The 26,423-nt window shown below is 41.6% G+C and overlaps 1 protein-coding gene across 3 annotated transcripts in view; it reads right to left on the bottom strand.

Annotated features, from left to right (window-relative positions):
* LOC111972460 (POU domain, class 6, transcription factor 2-like) overlaps nucleotides 1–26,423 on the bottom strand; it is a 126,214-nt gene that overhangs the window by 17,577 nt on the left and 82,214 nt on the right. For all 3 annotated transcript variants that reach the window (XM_023999454.2, XM_023999455.2, XM_070446727.1), the window contains 2 exons: nucleotides 19,222–19,431; nucleotides 16,927–17,080 (listed from right to left, as the gene is read on the bottom strand). In XM_023999454.2, the coding sequence (XP_023855222.1) occupies nucleotides 16,927–17,080; nucleotides 19,222–19,431 (364 nt within the window). The remainder of the gene's footprint in view (nucleotides 1–16,926; nucleotides 17,081–19,221; nucleotides 19,432–26,423) is intronic.

Raw genomic sequence — 26,423 nt, 5'->3', positions numbered from 1 at the left:
CAACATACACTTAGTATTACTTTTCTAGCTATAATATACATACAGTGCCTTCGGAAAGTATGACAGCCCGCTTGGAATTTGGCAAAATGCACCTAAAGACTCTCAGACCATGAGAAACAAGATTCTCTGGTCTGATGAAACCAGGATTGAACTCATTGGCCTGAATGCCAAGAGTCACGTCTGGAGGAAACCTGGCATCATCCCTACGGTGAAGCATGGTGGTGGCAGCATCATACTGTGGGGATTATTTTATGCGGCATGTACTGGGAGACTAGTCAGGATCGAGGCAAAGATGAACGGAGCAAACTACAGAGAGATCCTTGATGAAAACCTGCTCCAGAGCGCTCAGGACCTCAGACTGGGGTGAAGTTTCATCTTCCAACAGGACAACGACCTTAAGCACACAGCCAAGACAATGCAGGAGTGGCTTCGGAACAAGTCTCTGAATGTCCTTGAGGGAACTCCCCCAAAAAACGAGGTTGAATCATGACATCAGTGATCTTCAGGTCGGAAAGTCAGAGCTCTAGAAAGAGATCCGAGTTCCCAACTTGAAATTCCGAGTTGGATGATCGTTCAAAATGTATTTTCCCAGTTCCTAGTTGTCTTGAACGTACCGACGTCTGAGATTTCTGAGTTCTGAGGTCCCAGCTGTTTTGAACCTGGCAGAAGTCATGCTGGAGTGACAGCATAGCCAATGTATTCAACCTTTTCTGACCCATTGTGTTGTGTGTGGATGTTTATCAATTTAAGCTTGGAAAAGAGAGCCTTTCAGATACGTGTTTGACATCTTTAAACCCAGACTTGGTGATTGTTGATTGCTTTGCATGTGATTGTTATGCATCTCAGTTAGTCACTGATTCCTTCCAAGTCACTCATTGTTGAATTTGCAACATGTTGTGTAATGTTTATGTCCAATGGCCGATGAGCACTGACATGTTTTTATCTATAATTTATCTTCATATGACAAGGATTGAAAAAGATTTTCCAGTAGATTGTCAACCTGATTCATGATGATGACTGCTTGTCTAGCTAGCTAGCTTTCTAGCTATGATTGTGAAAGTATGATGTTGACATCAGTCCAATCAAAACTATGGTAGATATGTGATTTGACGTACTTTTATCTGTGGCCAATGACCTTGAGCCTTCTTGGATTGGCACTTCTAATGTAAATCTATGGAAGCACCCAAGGGGGCTTGAACTAGCTAGCTCTCCCTGAAGATTCTGCGGCAACGTGGTGTCCCCATGAGTGACAGAACACTGAGCCAATCACGGTGCAACTAGAGAAAAGTACTGATGTATGTTCTGCTTTAGCTGGCTGCCCCTCCACCACAGAAAACACTGAGTTAGGCTGAAATGCCTGCATTTTGGAGCTAGGATTTATTTCATTTTTTTTTTTTTTTACATTGTTTGCAAATTGACTTGTAACATGAATTAATGCCAAAATAACATGCAAAATAGGCCAATTATAATTATTATCTGTTTTTCCTTGTATAAATCTATTATTCAATGCATTTCTATGGGCTAATAGCAGTAAGGCCAAATTCAATGGTTCATGAAATATTTTTTTTTATTATACCTACAGGGTCCTGAAATGTAAAATCAGATAGCTAAATGATCTGTGGCCAATGACCTTGAGCCTTCTTGGATTGGCACTTCTAATGTAAATCTATGGAAGCACCCAAGGGGGCTTGAACTAGCTAGCTCTCCCTGAAGATTCTGCGGCAACGTGGTTCTGCGGCAACGTGGTGTCACACGGTCCCGTGTGGCTCAGTTGGTAGAGCATGGCGCTTGCAACGCCAGGGTTGTGGGTTCAATTCCCACGGGGGGACCAGGATGAATATGTATGAACTTTCCAATTTGTAAGTCGCTCTGGATAAGAGCGTCTGCTAAATGACTTAAATGTAAAATGTAAATGTAAATGATCCTCGGTATGACCATCTTAAAACAATTCCATATATTAGCTTAGTAGAAAGCCAGCTCCGGGCCCTTAGACTCTAGGGCAGTGGTCACCAATTTTTTCTGAGTCAAGATCCATTTCTGAGTCAAAAAGCAAGCTGAGATCTACCGCTCATATATATATATATTTTTAAAGACTTAAAAAATATAAGCCTATGCATCATTAACCTATCAAAAACAAATCTGTGGCGATGATGTCACGCCCTGACCTTAGAGATCCTTTAAATGCTCTATTTGGTAGGTCAGGGTGTGACTAGGGTGGGAAATCTATGTTTATATTTCTTTGTTGGCCAGGTATGGTTCCCAATCAGAGGCAGCTGTCTATCGTTGTCTCTGATTGGGGATCATACTTAGGCAGCCCTTTTATCCCACCTTCTGTTGTGGGATCTTGTCTTTGTGTGTTGCACTCCTAGCTTTACGTTCGTTGTTTATTGTTGTTTATTGTTTTTGGTGGAACATTTAAAATTAAAAGAAAATGTACGCCTACCACGCTGCACCTTGGTCTTCATTTAACGACGGACGTTACAGATGAGGTTTGTGCAGTAGGCTATAGGCCCAATACATTATCACTGCATACAAATTCATGTTTTTACTCCTATGATCAGAGAAAGTGAAATATTCCTAGATATTAAAGACACAAGCCACTAATAATGACAACAAATGCTTATCGAATCACTTTGCTATACTCATTCATTGAAGTTGCAGTGTTGGTTGTAGCGTGAGTGGAAGTAGCCTTGGGAGAACACGCATTTTATGGCTTATATAAAAAGTGTTGAACAAAGTGCTAAATGACATTTTAGTCATTGCAATTTATCCAGAGCAACTTACATTTAGTGCATTCATCTTAAGATGGCTAGGTGGGACAACCAAATATCACAGGCATAGTAAGTACACTTTTCCTCAATAAAATAGCTATCAGCAAAGTCAGTCTTTCTCTAGTCTTGGTTTTAAAAGTTTTAAAATATTCTGTACACTATCTAGAAAATTCCATCCACTCATTCAGAATAAAAACCTCATATTCTAGAGGTAAATAGAGAAAATATAAGTTATGTCAAGGACCTTGCCAATACAATGAGCTTGACCACAGCAGTATATTGGTGGGAAGACTATAGAACTCAAATGATGATGATTTGACACATAAATAATGCTCCATTGCTCATGTTCACATCAAGTTGATCAATGGCAACTTCTTTATATTGAATTCAGAACTCAATCGCAGATGCTTTAGGAATTAGTTTAGCGAGATGAAATGAAATATATCTGACTAAAACAGCCTTTTTCAGGCAACGTTTGCATGCTGACAGCCTTGGCTCCTATGATTCATATAGGGTCCACCAGAGGGCTAAGCATTTGCAAACTGAGGCTCGTGTTCATTACATACAGGGTTTTTGGGGTTAGTTTGGCCAGGGGAGCTTTACTTGGATCATTGCGCTCTAGCGACTCCTTGTGGCGGGTCGTGCACCTGCAGGCTGACTTGGTCAGCAGTTGAATGGTGTTTCCTCCAACACATTGGTGCAGCTGGCTTGCGGGTTAAGCGGGCAGATAGTCTAATAAATAACAGATTTAATTTATAGAGGATTAAATCAATCAAATTAAAGAGGAAGGAGAAAAATCTGTAACCCCTCATATTACAGCCTGTTAATTACTATGTATTTACTAGGTATTTAAGTTTTTACATTTTTTATTTCACCTTTATTTAACCAGGTAGGCTAGTTGAGAACAAGTTCTCATTTACAACTGTGACCTGAAGTAGTACATAGGCTACTTAATTAGTAAATAGAAAGTCACAAAATGTAATTATATAAGTAAGTACAAGTAAGTAAGAAGGAAGGTACAACTAAGTACCAGTTAATAACTATGTAAATACCTACTCACTACCTACCTACTATTTCAATGTAATATAAAAGAAATACCAAGCAACATACAAACTCACAAAATGTAATTATAAAGTAACAAATTAGTCCCAAAGGTAAGTACAAGTACGAAACAGCGTATTAGTATATAAATACTTAGTCACACCAGTCTCTATCAAAGTAATACCTAAGAAACACCAATGAACATACATGGTCATTTATCATTTGTTACCACATAATTACCAAATAAATGCGTTCAAGTGATCCTCTTGTGTTGATATTCTCTCAGTTGTTCCTATGTACAGTACTTTACCTTTAGTTACCATGTACAGTTGAAGTCGGAAGTTTACATACACTTAGTTTGAAGTCATTAAAACTTGTTTTTCAACCACTCCACAAATTTCTTGTTAACAAACTATAGTTTCGGCAAGTCGGTTAGGACATCTACGCTGTGCATGACACAAGTAATTTTTCCAACAATTGTTTACAGACAGATTATTTCACTTATAATTCACTGTATCACAATTCCAGTGGGTCAGAAGTTTACATAAACTAAGTTGACTGTGCCTTTAAACAGCTTGGAAAATTCCAGAAAATTATGTCATGGCTTTCGAAGCTTCTGATAGGCTAATTGACATCATTTGAGTCAATTGGAGGTGTACCTGTGGATGTATTTGAAGGCCTACCTTCAAACTCAGTGCCTCTTTGCTTGACATCATGAGAAAATCAAAAGAAATCAGCCAAGACATCAGAAAAAAAATGTAGACCTCCACAAGTCTGGTTCATCCTTGGGAGCAATTTCCAAATGCCTGAAGGTACCACGTTCATCTGTACAAACAATAGTACGCAAGTATAACACCATGGTATCACACAGCCGTCATACCGCTCAGGAAGGAGACGCGTTCTGTCTCCTAGAGATGAACGTACTTTGGTGCGAAAAGTGCAAATCAATCCCAGTACAACAGCAAAGGGTAAACGAGTCCTATATCGACATAACCTTAAAGGCCGCTCCAAAACCGCCATAAAAAACCCATACTACGGATAGCAACTGCACATGGGGACAAAGATCGTACTTTTTGGAGAAATGTCCTCTGGTCTGATGAAACAAAAATAGAACTGTTTGGCCATAATGACCATTGTTATGTTTGGAGGAAAAAGGGGGAGGCTTGCAAGCCGAAGAACAACATCCCAACCGTGAAGCATGGGGGTGTGCTTTGCTGCAGGAGGGACTGGTGCACTTCACAAAATAGATGGCATCATGAGGGAGGAAAATTATGTGGATATATTGAAGCAACATCAAGACATCAGTCAAGAAGTTAAAGCTTGGTCTCAAATGGGTCTTCCAAATGGACAATGACCCCAAGCATACTTCCAAAGTTGTGGCAAAATGGCTTAAGGGCAACAAAGTCAAGGTATTGGAATGGCCATCACAAAGCCCTGACCTCAATCCTATAGAAAATGTGTGGGCAGAACTGAAAAAGCGTGTGCGACCAAGGAGGCCTACAAACCTGACTCAGTTACACCAGCTCTGTCAGGAGGAATGGGCCAAAATTTATTGTGGGAAGCTTGTGAAAGGCTACCCAAAACGTTTGACGCAAGTTAAACAATTTAAAGGCAATGCTACCAAATACTAATTGAGCGTATGTACACTTCTGACCCACTGGGAATGTGACCCACTGGGAAATAAAAGCTGAAATAAATAATTCTCTACTATTATTCTGACATTTCACATTCTTCAAATAAAGTGGTGATCCTAACTGACGTAAGACAGGGAATTTTTACTAGGATTAAATGTCAGGAATTGTGAAAAGCTGAGTTTAAATGTATTTGGCTAAGGTGTATGTAAACTTCTGACTTCAACTGTATGTTCATAATAACAGGGCTATAAAATTAAGTGGTGTCTGTTTCCACATAGATTCAATGTATACTGAACAAAAATATAAACACAGCATGTAAAGTCGTGGTCCCATGTTTTATGAGCTGAAATAAAAGATCCCAGAAATGTTCCATACACTCAAAAAGCTTATTCTGTCTGTCACGCCCTGACCATAGTTTGCTTTGTATGTTTTGGTTGGTCGGGGTGTGATCTGTGTGGGCATTCTATGTTGTATGTCTGGTTTGTCTATTTCTATGTGTTTGGCCTGATATGGTTCTCAATCAGAGACAGGTGTTTTGCATTGTCTCTGATTGGGAACCATATTTAGGTAGCCTGTTTTGTATTGTGGGTTGTGGGTTATTGTCTATGTGTAGTGTTTGTGTCAGCACTAGTTTTCATTAGCTTCACGTTCGTCGTTTATTGTTTTGTATTAGTTTGTCAAGTGTTCTTCATTTTTAGTCTAAGTTAAATAAATCAAGAATGTATTCATTTCACGCTGCGCCTTGGTCCTCCTCTCTTCAACGCTACGACGAGCGTGACACTCTCAAATGTTGTTTATATCCCTGTTAGTGAGGATTTCTCCTTTGCCAAGATAATCCATAAATCTGACAGGTGTGGCATATCAAGAACCTGATTAAACAACATGATCATTACACAGGAGCACCTGGTGCTGGGGACAATAAAAGGCCACTCTAAAATGTGCAGTTTTGTCACACAACACAATGCCACAGATGTCTCAAGTTTTGAGAGAGCGTGCAATTGGCATGCTGACTGCCAGAATGTCCACCAGAGCTGTTGCCAGAGAATTGAATGTTAATTTCTCTACCACGTCGTTTTAGAGAATTTGGCAGTACGTCCAACCGGCGGTGACCTTACCCTGTTGTTACATGGTACTACCTTTAAACTTACAGGGTAGATATGAGGTAAGAGGCCTGTAAAATGAAGCTGTTGCTAATTCCATGTAAATACCAGTTAAATAAAAAACATACAACTAAAGCGGGAGTTAGCAGGATAATACACAACACACAATGTAAAGTCAATGACGATTCGTTAGCTTAATTAGTTTAGCACGCTAGCGGACTTTAGAAGCTAGAAAAAACATACAAAAACATAATTCCAACATAAAACACTGCTTGTACTAACAAAAGCAAGTCCTTAACTTTCAAAACAAAAAGGTGCCTAATGTTAGCCAGAGACATATCCAGGGATTTTTCTGCTATAGTTAACTCTTGCCTAGGCATTTTCTTGGGACGCCAAAGTACAAACTTTTATAATTTTCGGGAAGGAAAACACTTTCAGTGTAAACATAAAATGACTAAACCAAATATAAAGCATGTAGAAAAGATAATGAACCTACATATTTTTATAATATAATCTTTGAGAACTAACAAATAACCAAAATAAAAGCTGAACAATCAGGGGAAATAAAAATTCCAAAAATAATGAATTTAACAGCATGGATTTTTTTCCATCTTTGCTCCATGGAGAAATTCAGAGAATTGCAGGAAACTGGTTAAAAAAAAAAAAATGTTACAAAAAAACATGAAGTGAGGCCCTCTAAAACCTTCTAAAATGTTCTCACAAATTCACCCACACCGACCTCGCCCATTGCCATGTCCCCTGGCACACTCAGACCCTTTTTGGTCCTGTAAGGACCGACGTCGTAGATGAGAAGCGGGTACGAGGAGTCAACATTTATTCCGGAACAGACTGGTAACAGGACAGGCACAGCATCAGCACACGGGCAAAACAACGGCAAATGACAATCAATGCAGCAGCGGGGTACAGAGATGTGGAACTGACAAATATAGGGGAGGTAATAAACAGGTGATTGAGTCCAGGTGAGTCCAATAATACACTGATGCGCGTGACGGGGGAAGGCAGGTGTGCGTACTGATGGTGGCAGGTGTGTGTAATGCTGGGGAGCCTGGCGCCTTTGAGCGCCAGGGAGGGGGAGCGGGAGCAGGCGTGACAGATCCAGAAAAAAAACGGATAATATCTTTCTAAAGCTCATTGAGAAGGAATGGTGGAGCTCACCCATGGCCACAGCTGGCCACATCAAGTCTTCCGGTTTTTGCCATCAAAAGAAAATGTGTATGATATGAATTCAATAACTTATTTTTTTTTTTTCATTTTTTTTTTCTTCATATTGGACAACATTACATTGGGATGCAACATTATAACTGGATTGGGAAAAAAACTAAAGGTTTCTAAATATGTTTTAGACACTTTTCTACTATGACATAGGGGAGTTTAATTTTGAAATGTAAAAAAAAAAGTAGCTCGTTAGTGTTTCTATCAATACACTAAGCTAGCTACTTTCCAATCTCACCAACGATGTTCAAACTCGCCCCAAACCATAGCCATACTTGTCTTTCTATCCTTTAAATTGGTTGTGAGTACAACTATTATTTGTCATGATTTGAGCACGTACGTGTTGTTATTTAGTAGACAAAAATATTTTTACTAGAAATAAATTATTGCTATCAGTATCTAGGTTTCAATGTTCTGATTAGCTGGAGGTAAGACGTGGGAGGGATTGAGGGAGAGACTGCTTGGAAAGATACAGCATATGTTAAGATATCGTTTTCTTTTGTGTTTAGTGAGTCCGCTAGATCAGAGTCAGTAGGGATGACAACATGTTCTCGTGAATCTGACCGTTTTCCTGTCCTGCTAAACATTCCAAATGTAACAAGTACTTTTGGATGTCAGGGAAAAGAACATATTTCCTTTAGGAATGTAGTGGAATAAAAGTCAAAGTTGTAAAAAATATAAATAGTACAGTGAAGTACAGATCCCCCAAAAAACCTACTTAAGTAGTACTTCAAAGTATTTTATTTAGTTACTTTACACCACTGAAAGTAGTCAAAAATAGAGTATTTGGTCCCATTTTACTAGCACGTGATGACTACATCAAGCTTGTGACTCATTTGCAGTTTGTTTAGGTTGTGTTTCAGATTATGTTGTGCCCAACAGAAATGAATAGTAAATCATGTATTGTGTAGTTTTGGAGTCACTTTTTTTTGTAAATAAGAATTGAATATGTTTCTGAACATAACATGTTTCTACATTAAGGTATTAATCGTGAATAATGACGAGTGAGAAAGACCCCACCCCCAAGACATTTCTAATGGTGAGAGGTTAGCATAAAATGGGATGTTAGGATTTTTTTAGGGGTAAGATAACGTTGTTAGATTCTACTGGAGTAAACTTGAAAGTGTCTGGTATTTACATGGTGTTACAGGTATAGTTTTTTCCATTTATGTTTTGAGGTTGGACTTTTAGCAAGTATTGCACGTTAGAACGTAGGCGCACCGATTGGTGCAGATTCAACCACAAAGACCAGGGAGCATTTTCCAATGCCTCGCAAAGAAGGGCACCTATTGGTAGATGGGTCTAAAAAAAAAAAATAAGCAAACTGAATATCCTTTTGAGGACGGTGTATAAATGCACCTAGCCACTTCAAAGATACAGGCGTCCTTCCTAACTCAATTTCCAGAGAGGAAGGAAACCGCTTAGGGATTTCACCAAGATTTCACCACTGGGAGATGAATTCACCTTTCACCAGGACAATAACCTAAAACACAAGGCCAGATCCAGACTGGAGTTGCTTACCAACAAGACAGTGAATGTTCCTGAGTGGCCGAGTTACAGTTTTGACTTAAATCTACATGAAAATCTATGGAAAGACCGGAAAATGGTTGTCTGGAAATGAGCAACAACCAATTTAACAGAGCTTGAAGAATTTTGAAAAGAATAATGGGCAAATGTTGCACAATCCAGGTGTGTAAAGCTCTTAGAGAGCCAGAAAGACTCACAGCTGTAATCGTTGCCAAAGGTGCTTCTACAAAGTATTGACTGAGGGTTGTGAATACTTATGTAAATTAGATATCTGTATTTCATTTTCAATAAATAGCAAAACAATTCTAAAAACATGTTTTCACTTTGAAATTATAGGGTATTGTGTATAGATGGGTTAGAAAAACATATATTTCATCCATTTTGAATTCAGACTGTTACAAAACAAAATGTGGAATAAGTCAAGAGGACATTACTTGGTACATTTATGTCTACACAATAATTAGACTAAATCATAAAGAGGGATAATTGATATGCAAGTATCTGGTATATACAGTGTATTCAGAAAGTATTCAGACCCCTTGACTTTTTCCAAATTTTGTTACATTACAGCCTTATTCTAAAATTTATTTAAATGTTTTTTTTCTTCATCAATCTACACACAATACCCCATAATGACAAAGCAAAAACTGTTTTTTTGAATTTTAGCAAATGTATTAATAAAAAAATGAAATATCACATTTCCATAATTATTGAGACATTTTACTCAGTGCACCTCAGTACTCAGTGTACCTTTGGCAGCGATTACAGCCTCGAGTCTTCTTGGGTATGACGCTACAAGCTTGGCACAGCTGTATTTGGGGAGATTCTCCCATTCTTCTCTGCAGATCCTCTCAAGCTCTGTCAGGTTGGATGGGGAGTGTCGCTGCACAGCTATTTTCAGTTCTCTCTAGAGATGTTTGATCGAGTTCAAGTCCGAGCTCTGGCTGGGCCACTCAAGGACATTCAGAGACTTGTCCCGAAGCCACTCCTGCGTTGTCTTGGCTGTGTGCTTAGGGTCGTTGTTCTTTTGGAAGGTGAACCTTCGCCCCAGTCTGAGGTTCTGAGCGCTCTGGAGCAGGTTTTCATCAAGGATCTCTCTGTACTTTGATCCGCTCATTTTCCCCTCGATCCTGACTAGTATTTCAGTCCCTTCCACTAAAAAACATCCCCGCAGCATGATGCTGCCACATCCATGCTTCACCGTAGGGATGGTGCCAGGTTTCCACCAGACGTGACGCTTGGCATTCAGGCCAAAGAGTCCAATCTTGGTTTCATCAGACCAGAGAATCTTGTTTCTCATGGTCTGAGAGTCCTTTAGTTACATTTTGGCAAACACCAAGCAGGCTGTCATGTGCCTTTTACTGAGGAGAGGCTTCCATCTGGCCACTCTACCATAAAGGCTGATTGGTGGAGTGCTGCAGAGATGGTTGTCCTTCTGGAAGGTTCTCCCATCTCCACAGAGGAACTCTGGAGCACTGTTAGAGTGACCATCGGGTTCTTGGTCACCTCCCTGACCAAGGCCCTTCTCCCCTGATTGCTCAGCCACCTCTAGGAAGTCTTGGTGGTTTAAAACATATTTTATTTAAGAATGATGGAGGCCACTGTGTTCTGTGGACCTTCAATGCTGCAGACATATTTTGGTACCCTTCCCAAGATCTGTGCCTCGACACAATCCTATCTCGAAGCTCTACGGATAATTCCTTCGACCTCATGGCTTGGTTTTTGGTCTGACATGCACTGTCAACTGTGAGAAATTATATAGACAGGTGTGTGCCTTTCCACATCATGTCCAATCAATTGAATTTACCATAGGTGGACTCCAAGTTGTAGAAACATCTCAAGGATGATCAATAGAAACAGGATGCACCTGATCTCAATTTCAAGTCTCATAGCAAAGGGTTTGAATACTTAAGTAAATATATTTCCAAAAATGTAAAAAACCTGATTTCGCTTTATCATTATGGGGTGTTTTGTGTAGATTGATGATGATTTTATTTATTTAATCTATTTTAGAATAAGGCTGTAACGTAACAAAATGCGGAAAAAGTCAAGGGGTCTTAATACTTTTTTGACATTTTTGCCGCAGTTTCATGCATTTAAATAATTATGTTTTCCCCCCAATGATCTACACACCATACTCAACACTTTAAAGGAAAATGTGTTTTATTGCAAAAATACACGATATAAACAAAAAAAATTCAGCCACACCCGTTGCTGACAGGTGAATAAAAACACGCACACTGCCATGCAATCTCCATAGACAAACATTGGCAGTAGAATGGCCTTACTGATGAGCTCAGTGACTTTCAACGTGGCACCGTCATAGGATGCAACCTTACCAACAGGTAAATTCGTCAAATTTCTGCCCTGCTACAGCTGCCCTGGCCAACTGTATGTGCTGTTATTGTGAAGAGGAAATGTCTAGGAGAAACCCAAAGTGGTAGGCCACACAAGCTCACAGAAGTGCTGAAGCACGTGTAGCGTAACAATCGTCTGTCCTCGGTTGCAACACTCACTACCGAGTTCCAAACTGCCTCTGGAAGCAACGTCAGCACAAGACCTGTTTGTCGGGAGCTCCATTAAATGGGTTTCTATGGCCGAGCAGCTGCACACAAGCCTAAGATCACCATGCGCAATGCCAAGCATCAGCTGGAGTGGTGTAAAGCTCGCCTCCATTGGACTCTGGAGCAGTGGAAACGCGTTTTCTGGAGTGATGAATCAAGCTTCACCATCTGGCAGTCCGATGGATAAATCTGGGTTTGGCGGATGCCAGGAGAACGCTTCCACAATAAAATAACAATAACGAGGCTATATACTAGGGGGGGGGGGGGGGGGGGTCAAAGTCAACAGTCTGAGTGGCCATTTGATTAATTATTCAGCAGTCTTATGGCTTCAGGGTAGAAGCTGTTAAGGATCCTTTCGGACCTAGACTTGGCGCTACGGTACCGCTTACCGTGCAGTAGCAGAGAGAACAGTCTATGACTTGGGTGACTGCTACAGCATAAAATGACATTCTAGATGATTCTGTGCTTCCAACTTTGTGGCAACAGCTTAGGGAAGGCCCTTTCCTGTTTCAGCATGGACAAAGCGAGGTCCATACAGAAATGGTTTATCGAGATCGGTGTGGAAGAACTTGACTGGGCTGCACAGAGCCCTGACCTCAACCTCATCGAACACCTTTGGGATGAATTGGAACGCAGACTGAGAACCAGGGCTAATCGTCCAACATCAGTGCCCGACCTCACTAATGCTTGTGGCTGAATAGAAGCAAGTCCCTGCAGCAATGTTCCAACATCTAATGGAAAGCCTTCCCAAAAGAGTGGAGGCTGTTATAGCAGCAAAGGGGGGACCAACTCCATTGTATTGCCCATGATTTTGGAATTAGATTTTTGACGAGCAGGTGTCCACATACCTTTGGTCATGAATTGTAAATCTATATTAAAAATACAAAACTGAAATATCATAACTGGATAAGTCATCAGCCCCCTGAATTAATATTTGGTGGAAGCACCTTCGGCAGCAATTACAGCTGTGAGTCTGTTGGGATATGTCTCTACCAACTTTACACACCTCAGCCTGGTCTCATAGATTAGACGTAACATAGAAAATCTAAATCCGGGACACTGAAATTAGTATGATATATTGTGTTTGGTATGGTTACATAAGACAGAAGGTTACTTAAGGCAAAAAATGAAAGGAGAATAGTTTGTAGAGGTGGATGGGTGGGTGAATAACACGAACGTCTAGCAACCCAAAGGTTGCATGTTTGAGTCTCATCATGGACAACTTTAGCATTTTTGCTAATTAGATACTGTACCTGTCAAAAGTTTGGACACACCTACTCATTCAAGGGTTTTTCTTTATTTGTACAATTTTCTACATTGTAGAATAATAGTGAAGACATCAAAGCTATGAAATAACACATATTGAATCATATAGTAACCAAAAATATGTTTTATATTTGAGATTCTTCAAAGTAGCCACCCTTTGTTAAAAGTTAATTTGTGGAATTTCTTTCCTTCTAAATGAGTTTGAGCCAATCAGTAGTGTTGTGACAAGGAATGGGTGGTATACAGAAGATAGCCCTATTTGGCAAAATACCAAGTCCATATTATGGCAAGACAGCTCAAAAAAGCAAAGAGAAACGACAGTCCATCATTACTTTAAGACATGAAGGTCAGTCAATATGTAAAATTTCAAGAACTGTGAAAGTGCAGTCTTCATGTGCAGTCGCAAAAACCATCAAGCGCTATGATGAAACTGGCTCTAATGAGGACCGCCACAGGAAAGGAAGACCCAGAGTTACCTCTGCTGCAGAGGATAATTCCAGTAGAGTTGACACCACCTCAGATTGCAGCCCAAATAAATGCTTCACAGAGTTCAAGTAACATACACAACTCAACATCATCTGTTCAGAGGAGACAGCATGAATCATGCCTTCATGGTTGAATTACTTTTTTTTTTTTAAACACTACTAAAGGACATCAATAAGAAGAAGAGACTTGCTTGGGCCAAGAAACACGAGCAATGAACATTAGACCGGTGGAAATCTGTCCTTTAGTCTTATGAGTCCAAATTTGAGATCTTTGGTTCCAACCACCGTGTCTTTTTGAGACGCAGAATAGGTGAACGGATGATCTCTGCATGTGTGGTTCCCACCATGAAGCATGGAGGAGGAGGTGTGATGGTGCTTTGCTGGTGACACTGTCAATGATTTATTTAGAATTCAAGGCACACTTAACCAACACGGCTACCTCAGCATTCTGCAGCGATACGCCATCTTATCTGGTTTGCGCTTAGTGGGACTATCATTTGTTTTTCAACGGGACAATGACACAAAACACACCTACAGGCTGTGTAAGGGCTATTTGACCAAGGAGAGTGATGGAGTGCTGCATCAGATTACCTGGCCTCCACAATCACCTGATCTCAACCCAATTGAGATGGTTTGGGATGAGTTGGACCGCAGAGTGAAGGAAAATCAGCCAACCAGTGCTCAGCATATGTGGGAACTCCTTCAAGACTGCTGGAAAAGCATTCCAGGTGAAGCTGTTTGAGAGAATATAAAGAGTGTGCAAAGCTGTCATCAAGGCAAAGGGAGGCTACTTTGAAGAATCTCAACAACAACAAAAACATTTGGTTACTAAATTATTCCATATTTGTTATTTCATAGTTTTGATGTCTTCACTATTATTCTGCAATGTAGAAAATAGTAAAAAAATAAAGAAAAACCCTTGAATGAGTAGGTGTGTCCAAACTTGACTGTTAATGTACTTTGCTACTACTTACTACTTTCTAGCTACTTCTACTTTTTAGCTAACCCTTCCCAACCCTAACCTTGACCCTTTAACCTAACTTCTAACCTTAACCCCTAACCCTTAGCCTAGCTAATGTTAGCCACCTAGCTAATGTTAGCCACAACAAATTGGAATTTGTAACCTATAATACCAATTGCAATTCGTAACATATCATACAAATTATAATTTGTAACATATCGTACTAAATAGAGTTTCTCGGATTTACTTACAGAATAATACGAAATGCTCTGAGACCAGGTTGCACACCTAGATTTGGCAATATTTGACCATTCTTCTTTACAATACTGTTTAAGCTCTGTCACATTCCTTTGAGAGCATTGATGGATAGCAATCTTCAAGTCATGCCACAAGTTTTCGATTGGATTTAGGTCGAGGCTCTGACTGGGCCACTCAAGGACATTTACCTTTTTATTACTTAGCAACTCCACTGTAGCTTTGGCCTTCGGGTCATTGTCATGCTGAAAGGTGAACTTCCATCCCAGTTTCAGCTTTCTTGCAGATGGCAGCAGGTTTTCCTCAAGGAGTTTTCTGTACATTGCGCCATTCATTTTCCCTTCCATCCTGACGATGAGAAACATCCCCATAACATGATGCTGCCACCACACTATTTTTAAAAATGTATTTATCTAGGCAAGTTAGTTAAGACCAAATACTTACAATGACAGCCTAGTAACAGTGGGTTAACTGCCTTGTTCAGGGGCAGGACGACAGATTTTTACCTTGCCAGCTCAAAAGATTTGATCCAGCAACTTTTCGGTTACTGGCCCAACGCTCTAACCACTTAGGCTACCTGCCGCCACACTAAGGATGGTGTTCTTTGGGTGATGTGTTGTGTTGGATTTGCACCAAATGTAACGCTTTGCATTCAGGCCAAAAAGTTCCATTTTAGTTTCGTCAGATCACAAAACGTTTTGCCACATGGCTACAGAATCTCCCAAGTGTTTTCATGCATTTAAAACGGGATTCAATGTGGGCTTTTTTGAGTAATGGCTTCCTTTTTGCCACCCTATCATACATGCCAGATTTGTGGAGTGCTTGGGATATTGTTGTCACATGCACACTTTGACCAGTCTTAGCCATAAAAGCCCATAGCTATTTCAAAGTTGCCATTGGACTCAAGGTAGCCTCAGATCAGTCTCCTACTTGGTCGGTCATCCAGTTTGGAGGGATGGCTTGATCGAGGCAGGGTCTTGGTGGTGCCATACACCTTCCACTTCTTAATAATCGTCTTCACTACCCAGTAGAGGGAATCTACAGGAACTGCTGAATTCATCCTGAAATCATGTCAATCACTACAATTGAGGCCAATTAACTTGGTGTGTGATTTTGAAGGTGATTGGTTACACCTGAGCTAATTTAGGATCGCTATTACAAGGGACGCTTATCCAACCAAGCTATTTCAGGTTTTATTTTTTATTGATTTAAAAAATAAAATATTTTTTTTTTCACCTGGAAGTTGTGGGGCATGATGTGTAGATCAATGGGAGAACTACTATTTTAATGCATTTTACTTCCAGGCTGTAAGGCAACAAAAGGTGATATTTTTAAAGGGGGTGTAGATTTTTCTATAAGCACCGTATATGATATTAGCAATGATTTCATTTGACAGCCCTCTTACCTCCTACCTACCCTGTGAGTGTAAAGGTGGTACCATGTAGGGTAGGATCACAGACAGATTTGCTGTTGTCTTCATGTGATGGAATCAACCAATGCGGTGGTAACTCACAAGTAACTACATTGTATCTACATGGAAACAGACATTACTTAATTTTACAGCCCTGTTACTATGAACATACATGGTAACTAAAGGTAAAGTACACGGAAACAACTGAGAGAATATCAACAAAAGAGGATCACTTGAAGGTATTTATTTGGTATTTAAATGAAGGTATTTAAATGACAAATTACCATGTATGTTCATTGGTTTTCTTAGGTAATACTTTGAAAGAGACTGGCGTGACTACATATTTACATAGCAATACGCTGGTTCTTACTTATACTTCTTACCTACCTGTACTTATCTATATTATTACTTAATAAGTATGTATGTAATACTTACTTGGTTGTTTAAGGCTAAATTGTGGCTATAAAATGAAGGCTTACCGAAAAATCTAATGTTTTTGGACTAACAGAAAGCCAGCACTCTTGAAATAGAAGGTTCACCATACCAAAGACTGTGGTCAATTACAAAATGTAATTCTCTGACAATGTAGGTTTATCTGTATGCTTGTATGTTATTTTAATATGTGTGCATGTGTGTTTGTGTGTGTGTTTGCGTGTGGGGGCGTCGCCGGGTACTCACTGCTGACCAGCTGACCCACGCTGAGAGAGGAGGAGGAAGAGGATGATGAGGAGGAGGAAGAGACCTGGCGGAGAGGACTCTGGCTGTGGGGAATGTGGAGCAGGTTGGGCTGAGATGACACTGGGCCTGTCTGAACCTGCTGAGCCTGAGGCAGCTGAAGACACACATACAGAAATTAAATATTGACTGAATATATTCACTTAAAACAACAATACAACCAATATAATATTACACCTTAATAGCACAACAAGTTATCTTCACAATTATTTTTAGGAACTCAGTCAGGGTCTTAGAATAATAGAATATACAAGGTGCAATTTCAAAATGTGGTTGTGCATCTGCAGTCACTTAATCAGCCTATGTCAGATTATTTTTGGGGGGATTGGTAAATGAGTCTAGCGACCAGATATCTAAATTTGTAGTGATGGTCAAATTACACTTATTACACTTCGGTCAATAAAGTAGCTTAAAAATATTTTTTTTCTTCTGCTTCCCACACTCGGATTGGATCGGGTCTGGATCCGACCAGGTCTATATGGAACGGGTCTAGTTGTCCTCTGGTCCGTTCGGAGCGAGTGTCTATATGAACATGTATCCATATCGGGTTCGGGTGGGAAAGCCCCAGGTCCATTTCAGAACGGGTCCAAAAAGTGAATACCTCTACCATCCCCTGCCTGCCATACAGGAGTGTAGAAAAAACTTTATGACAATTATAGGGTGTTTTCTCCATTGCTAATTGCTAATAATTGCTAATAAAGACAAGTCCGCGCAGGAAAAGAACCATGGACACCGCCGCTCCCGTATCAAAGATAATGTATGATTTACAGGCAATGTACTCCGGCTGTAAGAAAACTATGTATTTTCATGTTTGGTGCGCAAATGAATTGCTCTTACAAGATCAAGCTGATACGTCTTCACTCTAAAGTGAAAGCTGTCTCCTCCGTAAACTAGGTTGGCTTTCTCAATACTCTCTCTCGCTATTAATTCTTTTCCCATCGGCATGTGTTTGTTTGGAATGGTGGTGGATGTCAACAGCGATGCACATACTGTCAAGACAGCTGACAGGCAGTGAGAATTATCTAGCTTCACTTGAAATATTCGTCACTGCCGGAGCTGACAACCGTAAATTATACCCGTGGAACAGTCGTTGTCTACGCGCGTGGCTTTGAAGTGAGGACCGAAACACATAAACATGATTACAAATGCATTCATTCGTTCACGAGTGTGATCTGATGTTCCGTGAAGTCACACCTACTGCCCTAGCCGTTTACATAGCATGTTTCATTTGTTTTTATCTTCCTTATTTATGGCTGAAAGCCTGGTCCAAAGTAGGTAGACTTAAAGCTTTGACATTTTTTTGTTTTCTTTGGTAATTGTGCCTCTGACGCCTACCATGCATTTACAAGTCCAAAAGTAGGAAGAACATTTACCTTGTACATAACAATTCAGCACTAGGTGGGGTTTGAGCTCACTGTCAAACATATAGCACCATAGAACTCATGTTCTTCTGTGCATGTTCTAGGAGAGCCTCTTTTAGAGGTTCAGTCTTGTGATGTATTGTTACGATAGCTAGAGACACACGATTCTCCTTTTAAATGTGTGATTAAGGAGAATTACGACATGCTCAGGTCACAGATAAGGTCACGAATAGGTGGGGAGGACGAGAGAGAGAAATATAGCGGGTAGTGAGAGAGAAAAAAAAACAGAGTGAGGTAGTGTTTGAGTTTTAAGTGGGGTGATGAAAAGTGTTGTTTTTCGTTTGGCTCTGCAGGGGCTCTGCAGACTGCCAGAGAGGGAGTTTGAGAGGTTCCCTGACAGGTGCTTTACACACACACAACACACCTTTGTGAGGATGCACCATCGTGCTGCTTATTAGCTCCTAAGAAAATAGTATATTTTCAAAGGCCTGACAAATTTTGATATATCACTCTTTCTTTCTGTCACACTTCTGTCACACTTCTGTAATCTTTACTGCCCTAGTCAAGAGACTGGTTTAATCGAAAGCAACCACTTCCAAACACTGGGAGCAATGAAATACTACAGTTGGGAGTTATGTTTATGAGAAGGAAATCTTCTCAAGTTGTGTTTAGACAGAAGATGAGAAGACGTGATAGCTGAAAAAACACCAGACTTGACTAGTATTGTTTCTCACGAGTAAACAGAAAAAAGCTAAATCTACACGGATTTTTGGTCTTCGAATGTACTCAATTGGCATTTTCTGTGAGTAGGAATATATCTTCATGTGTCTTGTATGTGATGTGACTCGTGTTTATGTCTGTGCATGTGTGTGGTTACCTGCTGTCCAGGCTTGATTGGTGACAGCGTGATTCCCTGGGTGTTGATGACAGGCAGGATCTGATTGCCGATCACCGTGGCGATGATCTGGCCCTGGGTGTTGGTCAGAAGCTGAGGTGTAATTGGCTGGACCTGCAGCGCAGGGTTTCCGCCCCCTGATTGGCTCGAGGGCCCCCCAGAGTTGGGCATCAGTGGGATCGTTCCAATTATCTGAAAAAGGAGGGGTGAGAGGAGAAGAAATCAGATGGGTCATTCCATTGATCTACAGTACATGGATAAGGGTAGAAAGGCGATCATCGTTACAACTATTGCACTTATGACCTACTGCACAGAAGTATAGAGCGCCTTTCAGATTCTATATGAACTCCCACATCAAATACGTGTCTATTGCGTATGACAATACGTGTATATCAGTGGACGCACAAACGTTTGGAACGGCAGTATGAAAGCCCAAGCACTTGATGGTTGAGTTCATGTGTGTGAGGGAACGGCACAGACAGATTATCTGATCATCTGTCATAGAGGAGGTTTTATAGGCCAAACCAAGTGAAGGCAGAGCCCACTGCTGGGAGCACACTGCAAAGATCAGCTCTGAGTGCCTGTGTGTGTGCTGGTGCAGACCACTGCCTGTATTATCCATCACCAGGCCAGGAGAGGGGCGTGTGTGTAAGATTCATGTGTGTATATGTGTATTTGTCGGTTTCTGTTAAGGGGGGTTGCTAATACTGAGAGACCCCCCCTTCAACACACACACACACACAAGTGCGCTTGCATGCACACCAACACACACACACCCCAAATGTCCAATTCAGCTCCCAGGGTCCCTGGGGTACTTCACCCCCCCTCCCCCCCAGCTCTCCTCTTCTCTCCTCCATGGCTGTAATCAGGAAGTGCAGATCAAAGGGGGCGGCAGAGTGTCACCGCAGCGTTTTAGCTCTCAGAGCTGCCAGAGTGTGGCCAAGAGTAGCGCTTTAGGGGGGGGACTTAGCGCCTCTTCACAATGATGAAGGTTAATGTAATCTGTGGACTGGTCCTGGACAGACAACTTCAGTCTCTCTGCCTGCTCTCTCCACTGACAGAACAACAGCACCCAGACTCATTATGCCAGAGGAGAGTGAACATGGTTGGGGTTGCCATTATTTTAAAAAACCTTGTCGTTTGGACCAGGCTGGAAGATTTGGGCTGGCACGTTCGTATTTTTTATAGATATGTAAACAGTCACAGGCAAAATTCAAAGCAAAATAAATGGACACGAGCACAATGAATGTTTTGGTAGCTCATGCTGCTCAGGGTTTCGACCTACTTCAAGCATRGTGTATAAACGAGACGCCAACATAATTGAATCTAGGCAGGGATTCAATTATTACACATGCACCTGTCACTTTATATGATTTCACAGCGAGATGCAAACAGATCCCTTCATACTGTAGTCCAACATCTCACCACTGCTCCCGGTGCTAATTTAATTCTTCCTGCCATGCCTCCCTCTGCCTGGTCCCCCTCCCCTCTCTCCCCATTCTCTGTTTGATATAATGTGGAGGGATCAGTGGTAGAATTGTAGGCCGGCAATCTGTAATTCATCCCCTCCACGGCTCATTTGCTTACGTTGCTTCGTGTTAAGCGTCAGATAATTTCTCTCTCTCTCCGGGCTCTGTGTCGCCTCCGCTGATTCCCCCTGTAAATGCTCCCTCCTCTCTTGCCACTTAGCATATTTTATTGCGCCGCCCTGACGCTCATGTCTCTCGACATCTGGCTTCGCGTGTCTCTGTGGCGGAGGACTTGTTCCACTCAATTATTCACCCTCGTTGGATTAAGTGGTTATTCTATAAGTGATAAGCGTAATAACACAGGCAGGGAACTGACACCTTGGCTCTTGCCCCCGGATGCACCGCTACCACCACATCTCGTTCTCTCCCTCAGACCTCTTGGATGATCCACGGCAGTGCTCAGATGGCGTTCCTCAAGGCAGTTGATTGTGACCCTGATTATGTAAAACATGTCAATTCTGATGGAAACCTGTAGATTCGTGGAGAGGTCCATGGAGAATACATGGTTCGCTGGCAGACTACAGCCAGTTATGGCATTTTATACACACAAAGTCACATAGGTTATGGCACCTTCGAACAAACAATAGTATAGTCAGCTTTGTCCAACCAGCATTCTTCATGTTTACCTTTCTTCTCTTTGTCTTTTTCCTCCTCATGTATTCGTTTTCCACTCGTGATAGTGTGGCGTGTGAGGAACGGTCAGGACCTGCATCCTCCTCTCTCTCTCTCTCTCCCTTCTCTCAGCAGAACTCATTAAGATTATCCTGCTCTTCTCATTTCCACAGAAATGCTGTCTCGTCTATCCAGCCAGGCCAGGGCAATCTGTGGTGTTAGCCAAGGTGGCCAGACAATATCTCTGGCCATTTTCCCCTCCTGCTATCTCCGTGCTGGGAATAGAGAACCATGTTGGAATAGAGACCCAGGTTGGGAAACGTTTGGAAGTCCTGACTTACTTCATTACAGCTCAAAGACATCAAGCATAACAATTTGATTAAGGATGTTAATTGCTTTATAAGATCACAAAGTCAGATGGAAAGCCCTTTTGATTGTGGTTCTAACACAGTGTGAATATTCTACCATATTACAAAATATACAGACACCTACAGTATTATTTACCTGCCTTTATTTGCCCCGCTGTTAGGTGAAAACAGGTGTTCAAAAGTTTAAATGACAATGTCAGAATATGTTTCCTCTACCTCTGAGGACTGAGGACTGATTTGTATTTCAAAGGAGTCCCTCTGTGGTTGTGAACATGCAGGTTAACAGAGCATGTGTGTTCCTACCTGGCATTGTGTCCATTAGTAACAGCAGTCAGCCCTGTGGGCTCTGGCCTTTATCAAAGCTCAGTGAAGAGGATGGATGGGCCCAACAGCCCAGGCTCATGGGGGTTTCACCAGGAAACACAAAGACCAGGCACCAGGGTTAACAGCACTGGGAGTCCCCCCATCCCACATGAAAAAATACTACAGTTTACAATAGAATACTACAGTACTTACTATAGAATTATTTACACAATATTCTACACACTGTAGTATCCCTCGATCATGTGTAGTACTTACTATAGAATTTTGTAGTATACTGTAGAAAACTATAGTAAATACTACGGTATACCTCAGACCGCAAAAACACTACAGTAAATACTACAGTAATTTCCGCAAAAACACTACAGTCTGCAAAAACACTATAGTAGTTAGTATAGTATATTATACTACAGTTTTTTATTTGCATATACTCTGCCCATCCCCCTCCCCTATATCCCATTTTGTGCCACCCAGAAGGGAGAAACCTACATGCCAAGTGTAGACCATATATGTTGTTCTCTACAGGTTATCCGTTCAGACCTCAGTCCTACCTACAGGTTATGGAAAATTTGCTCTTTGAGTATTTTGTCCAGTAGGTTTCCTCAAGGAGAAAGCTCCCACTGCTATATCCAAGATAGTAAAACAAAAACACTATAGTAAATACTACAGTAATGTCCGCAAAAACACTTCAGTAAATACTACAGTACGCAAAAACACTGCAGTAATTACTATAGTATACTGCATACTACAGTTTTTTACTACAGTATTTATGCTATAGTAAACTGGAAGTGTACAGTTTATGTCCATAACAATTCAGTAAATACAATATTCAATGTGCACTGCAAAAAGTGAAATCTAAGCAAGCCTAAATATCTTATATTGAGTGATAATTCACTGTTTTTCTGTACCAAGCTAAATGATCTAACATCATTGGCAGATAATGTAGCTTATTTAAACCTAAACATGGCTTAATACAATAAATGTATCTTATTTCAAGATATTTTTAAAAATATATTTGACCTTAATCGTTGTATTAGATACCGAGGAAACTAAAGTAAAATGGTGTAATGCTTTCCTAAGGCAATCTGTGCATTGATATCAAATTAATTCTTACTATTTTCTCACAACCAAATTCAAAAAGATGGGACTGAAGAGTGGCCTCGTCGACTAGCCTTGGAAAGTGAAAAAAGATTGACAAAATGTAATCAGGCGGATACATGTTAAAGCCACATGATCAAATCCAATGCTTTTCAAGGCCCCTGTCTGGAACCTACTCGAATAAGCTAAGAGGAAGAAATCGACTGGGCATTAATGACAGGGTCACCGACTGTGTTATCTTCTCTTCAAAAGACAAATACTTCATTCAGATTAAAAAACCTATAGGAGAAGAAAGGACTCCAAATGAAGGCAAGACAGGTATTTTCATCCGGATACCTTGTTCAAATTCCTTGTGCTTTTAGCACAGCAACAACGCTGTTACGATGCTGCGTAACCTAGCTAAACGACTGCTGCCTAACCTAGCTAAACCACAACATAATATTCAACAAGCACACACATTTTGGAGGGAATCTAGTTCCTCTATCATTCTTCCAGCAAAACAAACACCAAAGTCTGTTTGGGATTCTACAGACTGACACAAGGGCTGCTTTTATGGTGGGCATTCAGCTTCTGAGGCGCTGTTTGTTGGTCCTCCAGTCAAGTTGCAGGCATGCATTAACCTCTGTAATGTTTCCAGTATCAGAGGGGTATGTGTGCATCCACTTGTGTGTGCGTGCGTGTGTGCGTGCGTGTGTGGTGGGGGGACCCTGGGTTAGTAGTAGTGTAGTGCAGGTTTCAGAGTGCTCAGACTGAATGATGCTCTGAATAATAAGGTGGGGGAGCAAAGGACTGTCGCCTAGGGCTTTGACCGTCTTCGTGACCTTATTATGTCAGCCAGTGTCAGTCGCCGTGACATTACAAAAGCACAGAGCATCCCATCAAATCCATCTCCATGGCGATCTGTCCCCGGCGCTCTGCGCATTTGCAGACCAGGGAAACCCATACTTTCTCATTAGCCGTGTTTAGCATCACTCACGCATGCTGTTTACAGAATACACTACATGTGGGCAAACGCATAGAAATCAAATCAAATTGTATTTGTCGCATGCGCTGAATACAACAGGTATTTAACCCACTCTAGCCCGGCCGATGCGGGGAGCTGGAATATAGCGCACCGGGCTATGAGTGCGCACTGGAGACACACTGCGCAGAGCCGCATAACATGGGGCCTGACTAGTCACACTCTCCCCACGGTAAGKACGAGGAGTTGGCTCAGGTCTCCAACCTGACTCAGCCAATCTCCTCGTGTCCCCCCCCCAAAAAAACTTTTGGGAGTGGCTTCTCGGGCTTCCGTGCTAGCCGTGTCCCCTCGTAACGCTGGGCCCCCTTTCTAGCTGCCTCCGCCTTCCTAGCTGCTTCCACCTGTTCCCATGGGAGGCGATCCCTTCCGGCCAGGATCTCCTCCCATGTCCAGGATCCTTTGCCGTCCAGGATGTCCTCCCATGTCCAGTCCTCCTTACCACGCTGCTTGGTCCGTTTGTGGTGGGATGTTCTGTAACGCTCGTCGGAAGGATGAGACCAAGGTGCAGCGTGGTACATGTTCATGCTTCTTTATTTAAAAAAATGAACACCAAACAAAACAACAAAAGAACAACAAACGTAACGTCTTGAAGGCTACACAGAGCTAACAAAAACAACATCCCACAACCTAAGGTGGCAAAACATGCTGCCTAAGTATGATTCCCAATCAGAGACAACGATAGACAGCTGTCCCTGATTGAGAACCATACCCGGCCAAAACATAGAAACACAAATCATAGAAATAAATAACATAGAATGCCCACCCAAATCACACCCTGACCAAACCAAATAGAGACATAAAAAAGGCTCTCTAAGGTCAGGGCGTGACATGATGCTCCAGAAATTAAACTAGTCTAAAGAAGGCCAGTTTTATTGCTTCTTAATCAGCACAACAGTTTTCAGCTGTGCTAACATAATTGCAGAAGGGTTTTCTAATGATCAATTAGCCTTTTAAAATGATCAACTTGGATTAGCTAACACAACGTGCCATTGGAACACAGGGGTGATAGTTTCTGATAATTGGCCTCTGTACACCTATGTAGATATTCCATAAAAAAGCAGCCGTTTCAAGCTACAATAGTCATTTACAACATTAACAATGTCTACACTGTATTTCTGATCATTTTTATGTTATTTTAATGAACAAAAAATTTGCTTTTCTTTCAAAAGCAAGGACATTTCTAAGTGACCCCAACATTTTGAACGGTAGTATACATGTGGGTAGAGTTATTAAAGTGACTATGCATAGATAATAACAGAGAGTAGCATTAGTGGAAAAGGGGGGGGGGGCAATGCAAATAGCCTGGGTAGCCATTTGATTAGATGTTTAGATTAAATGAGTCTCATGGCTTGGGGTTAGAAGCTGTTTAGAAGCCTCTTGGACCTAGACTTGGCGCTCCGGTACTGCTTGCCGTGTGGTAGCAGAGAGAACAGTCTATGACTAGGGTGGCTGGAGTCTTTGACAATTTTTAGGGCTGTCCTCTGACAACGCCTGGTATAGAAGTCATGGATGGCAGGAAGCTTGGCACAGTGATGTAATGGGCTGTATGCACTACCCTCTGTAGTGCCTTGCGGTCGGAGGCCGAGCAGTTGCCATACCAGGCAGTGATGCAACCCGTCAGGATGCTCTCAATGGTAAAACTTTTGAGGATCTGAGGACCCATGCCGAATCTTTCAGTCTCCTGAGGGGGAATAAGTTGTGTCGTGCCCTCTTCACAACTGTCTTGGTGTGTTTAGACCATGTTAGTTTTTTGGTGATGTGAACGCCAAGGAACTTGAAGCTCTCAACCTCCTCCACTACAGGCCCGTCGATGAGAATAGGGGCGTGCTCGGTTCTCCTTTTCTTGTAGTCCACAATCATCCCCTTAGTCTTGATCACATTGAGGGAGAAGTTTTGTCCTTGCACCACGTGGTCAGGTCTCTGACCACCTCCCTATAGGCTGTCTCGTCGTTGTTGATGATCAGGCTTACCACTGTTGTGTCATCGGCATACTTAATGATGGTGTTGGAGTCGTGCCTTTCCATGCAGTCATGAGTGAACAGGGAGAACAGAAGGGGACTGAGCACGCACCCCTGAGGGGCCCCCGTGTTGAGGATCAGCGTGGCGGATGTGTTGTTACCTACCCTTACCACCTGGGGGCAGCCCGTCAGAAAGTCCAGGATCCAGTTGCAGAGGGAGGTTTTTAGTCCCAGGGTTCTTAGCTTAGTGATAAGCTTTGAGGGCACGATGGTGTTG

Source organism: Salvelinus sp. IW2-2015, linkage group LG14 (genome assembly GCF_002910315.2).
Source record: "Salvelinus sp. IW2-2015 linkage group LG14, ASM291031v2, whole genome shotgun sequence".
In the NCBI taxonomy this organism is placed as follows: Eukaryota; Metazoa; Chordata; class Actinopteri; order Salmoniformes; family Salmonidae; genus Salvelinus; species Salvelinus sp. IW2-2015.
This window is presented reverse-complemented; position numbering and strand designations above follow the sequence as displayed.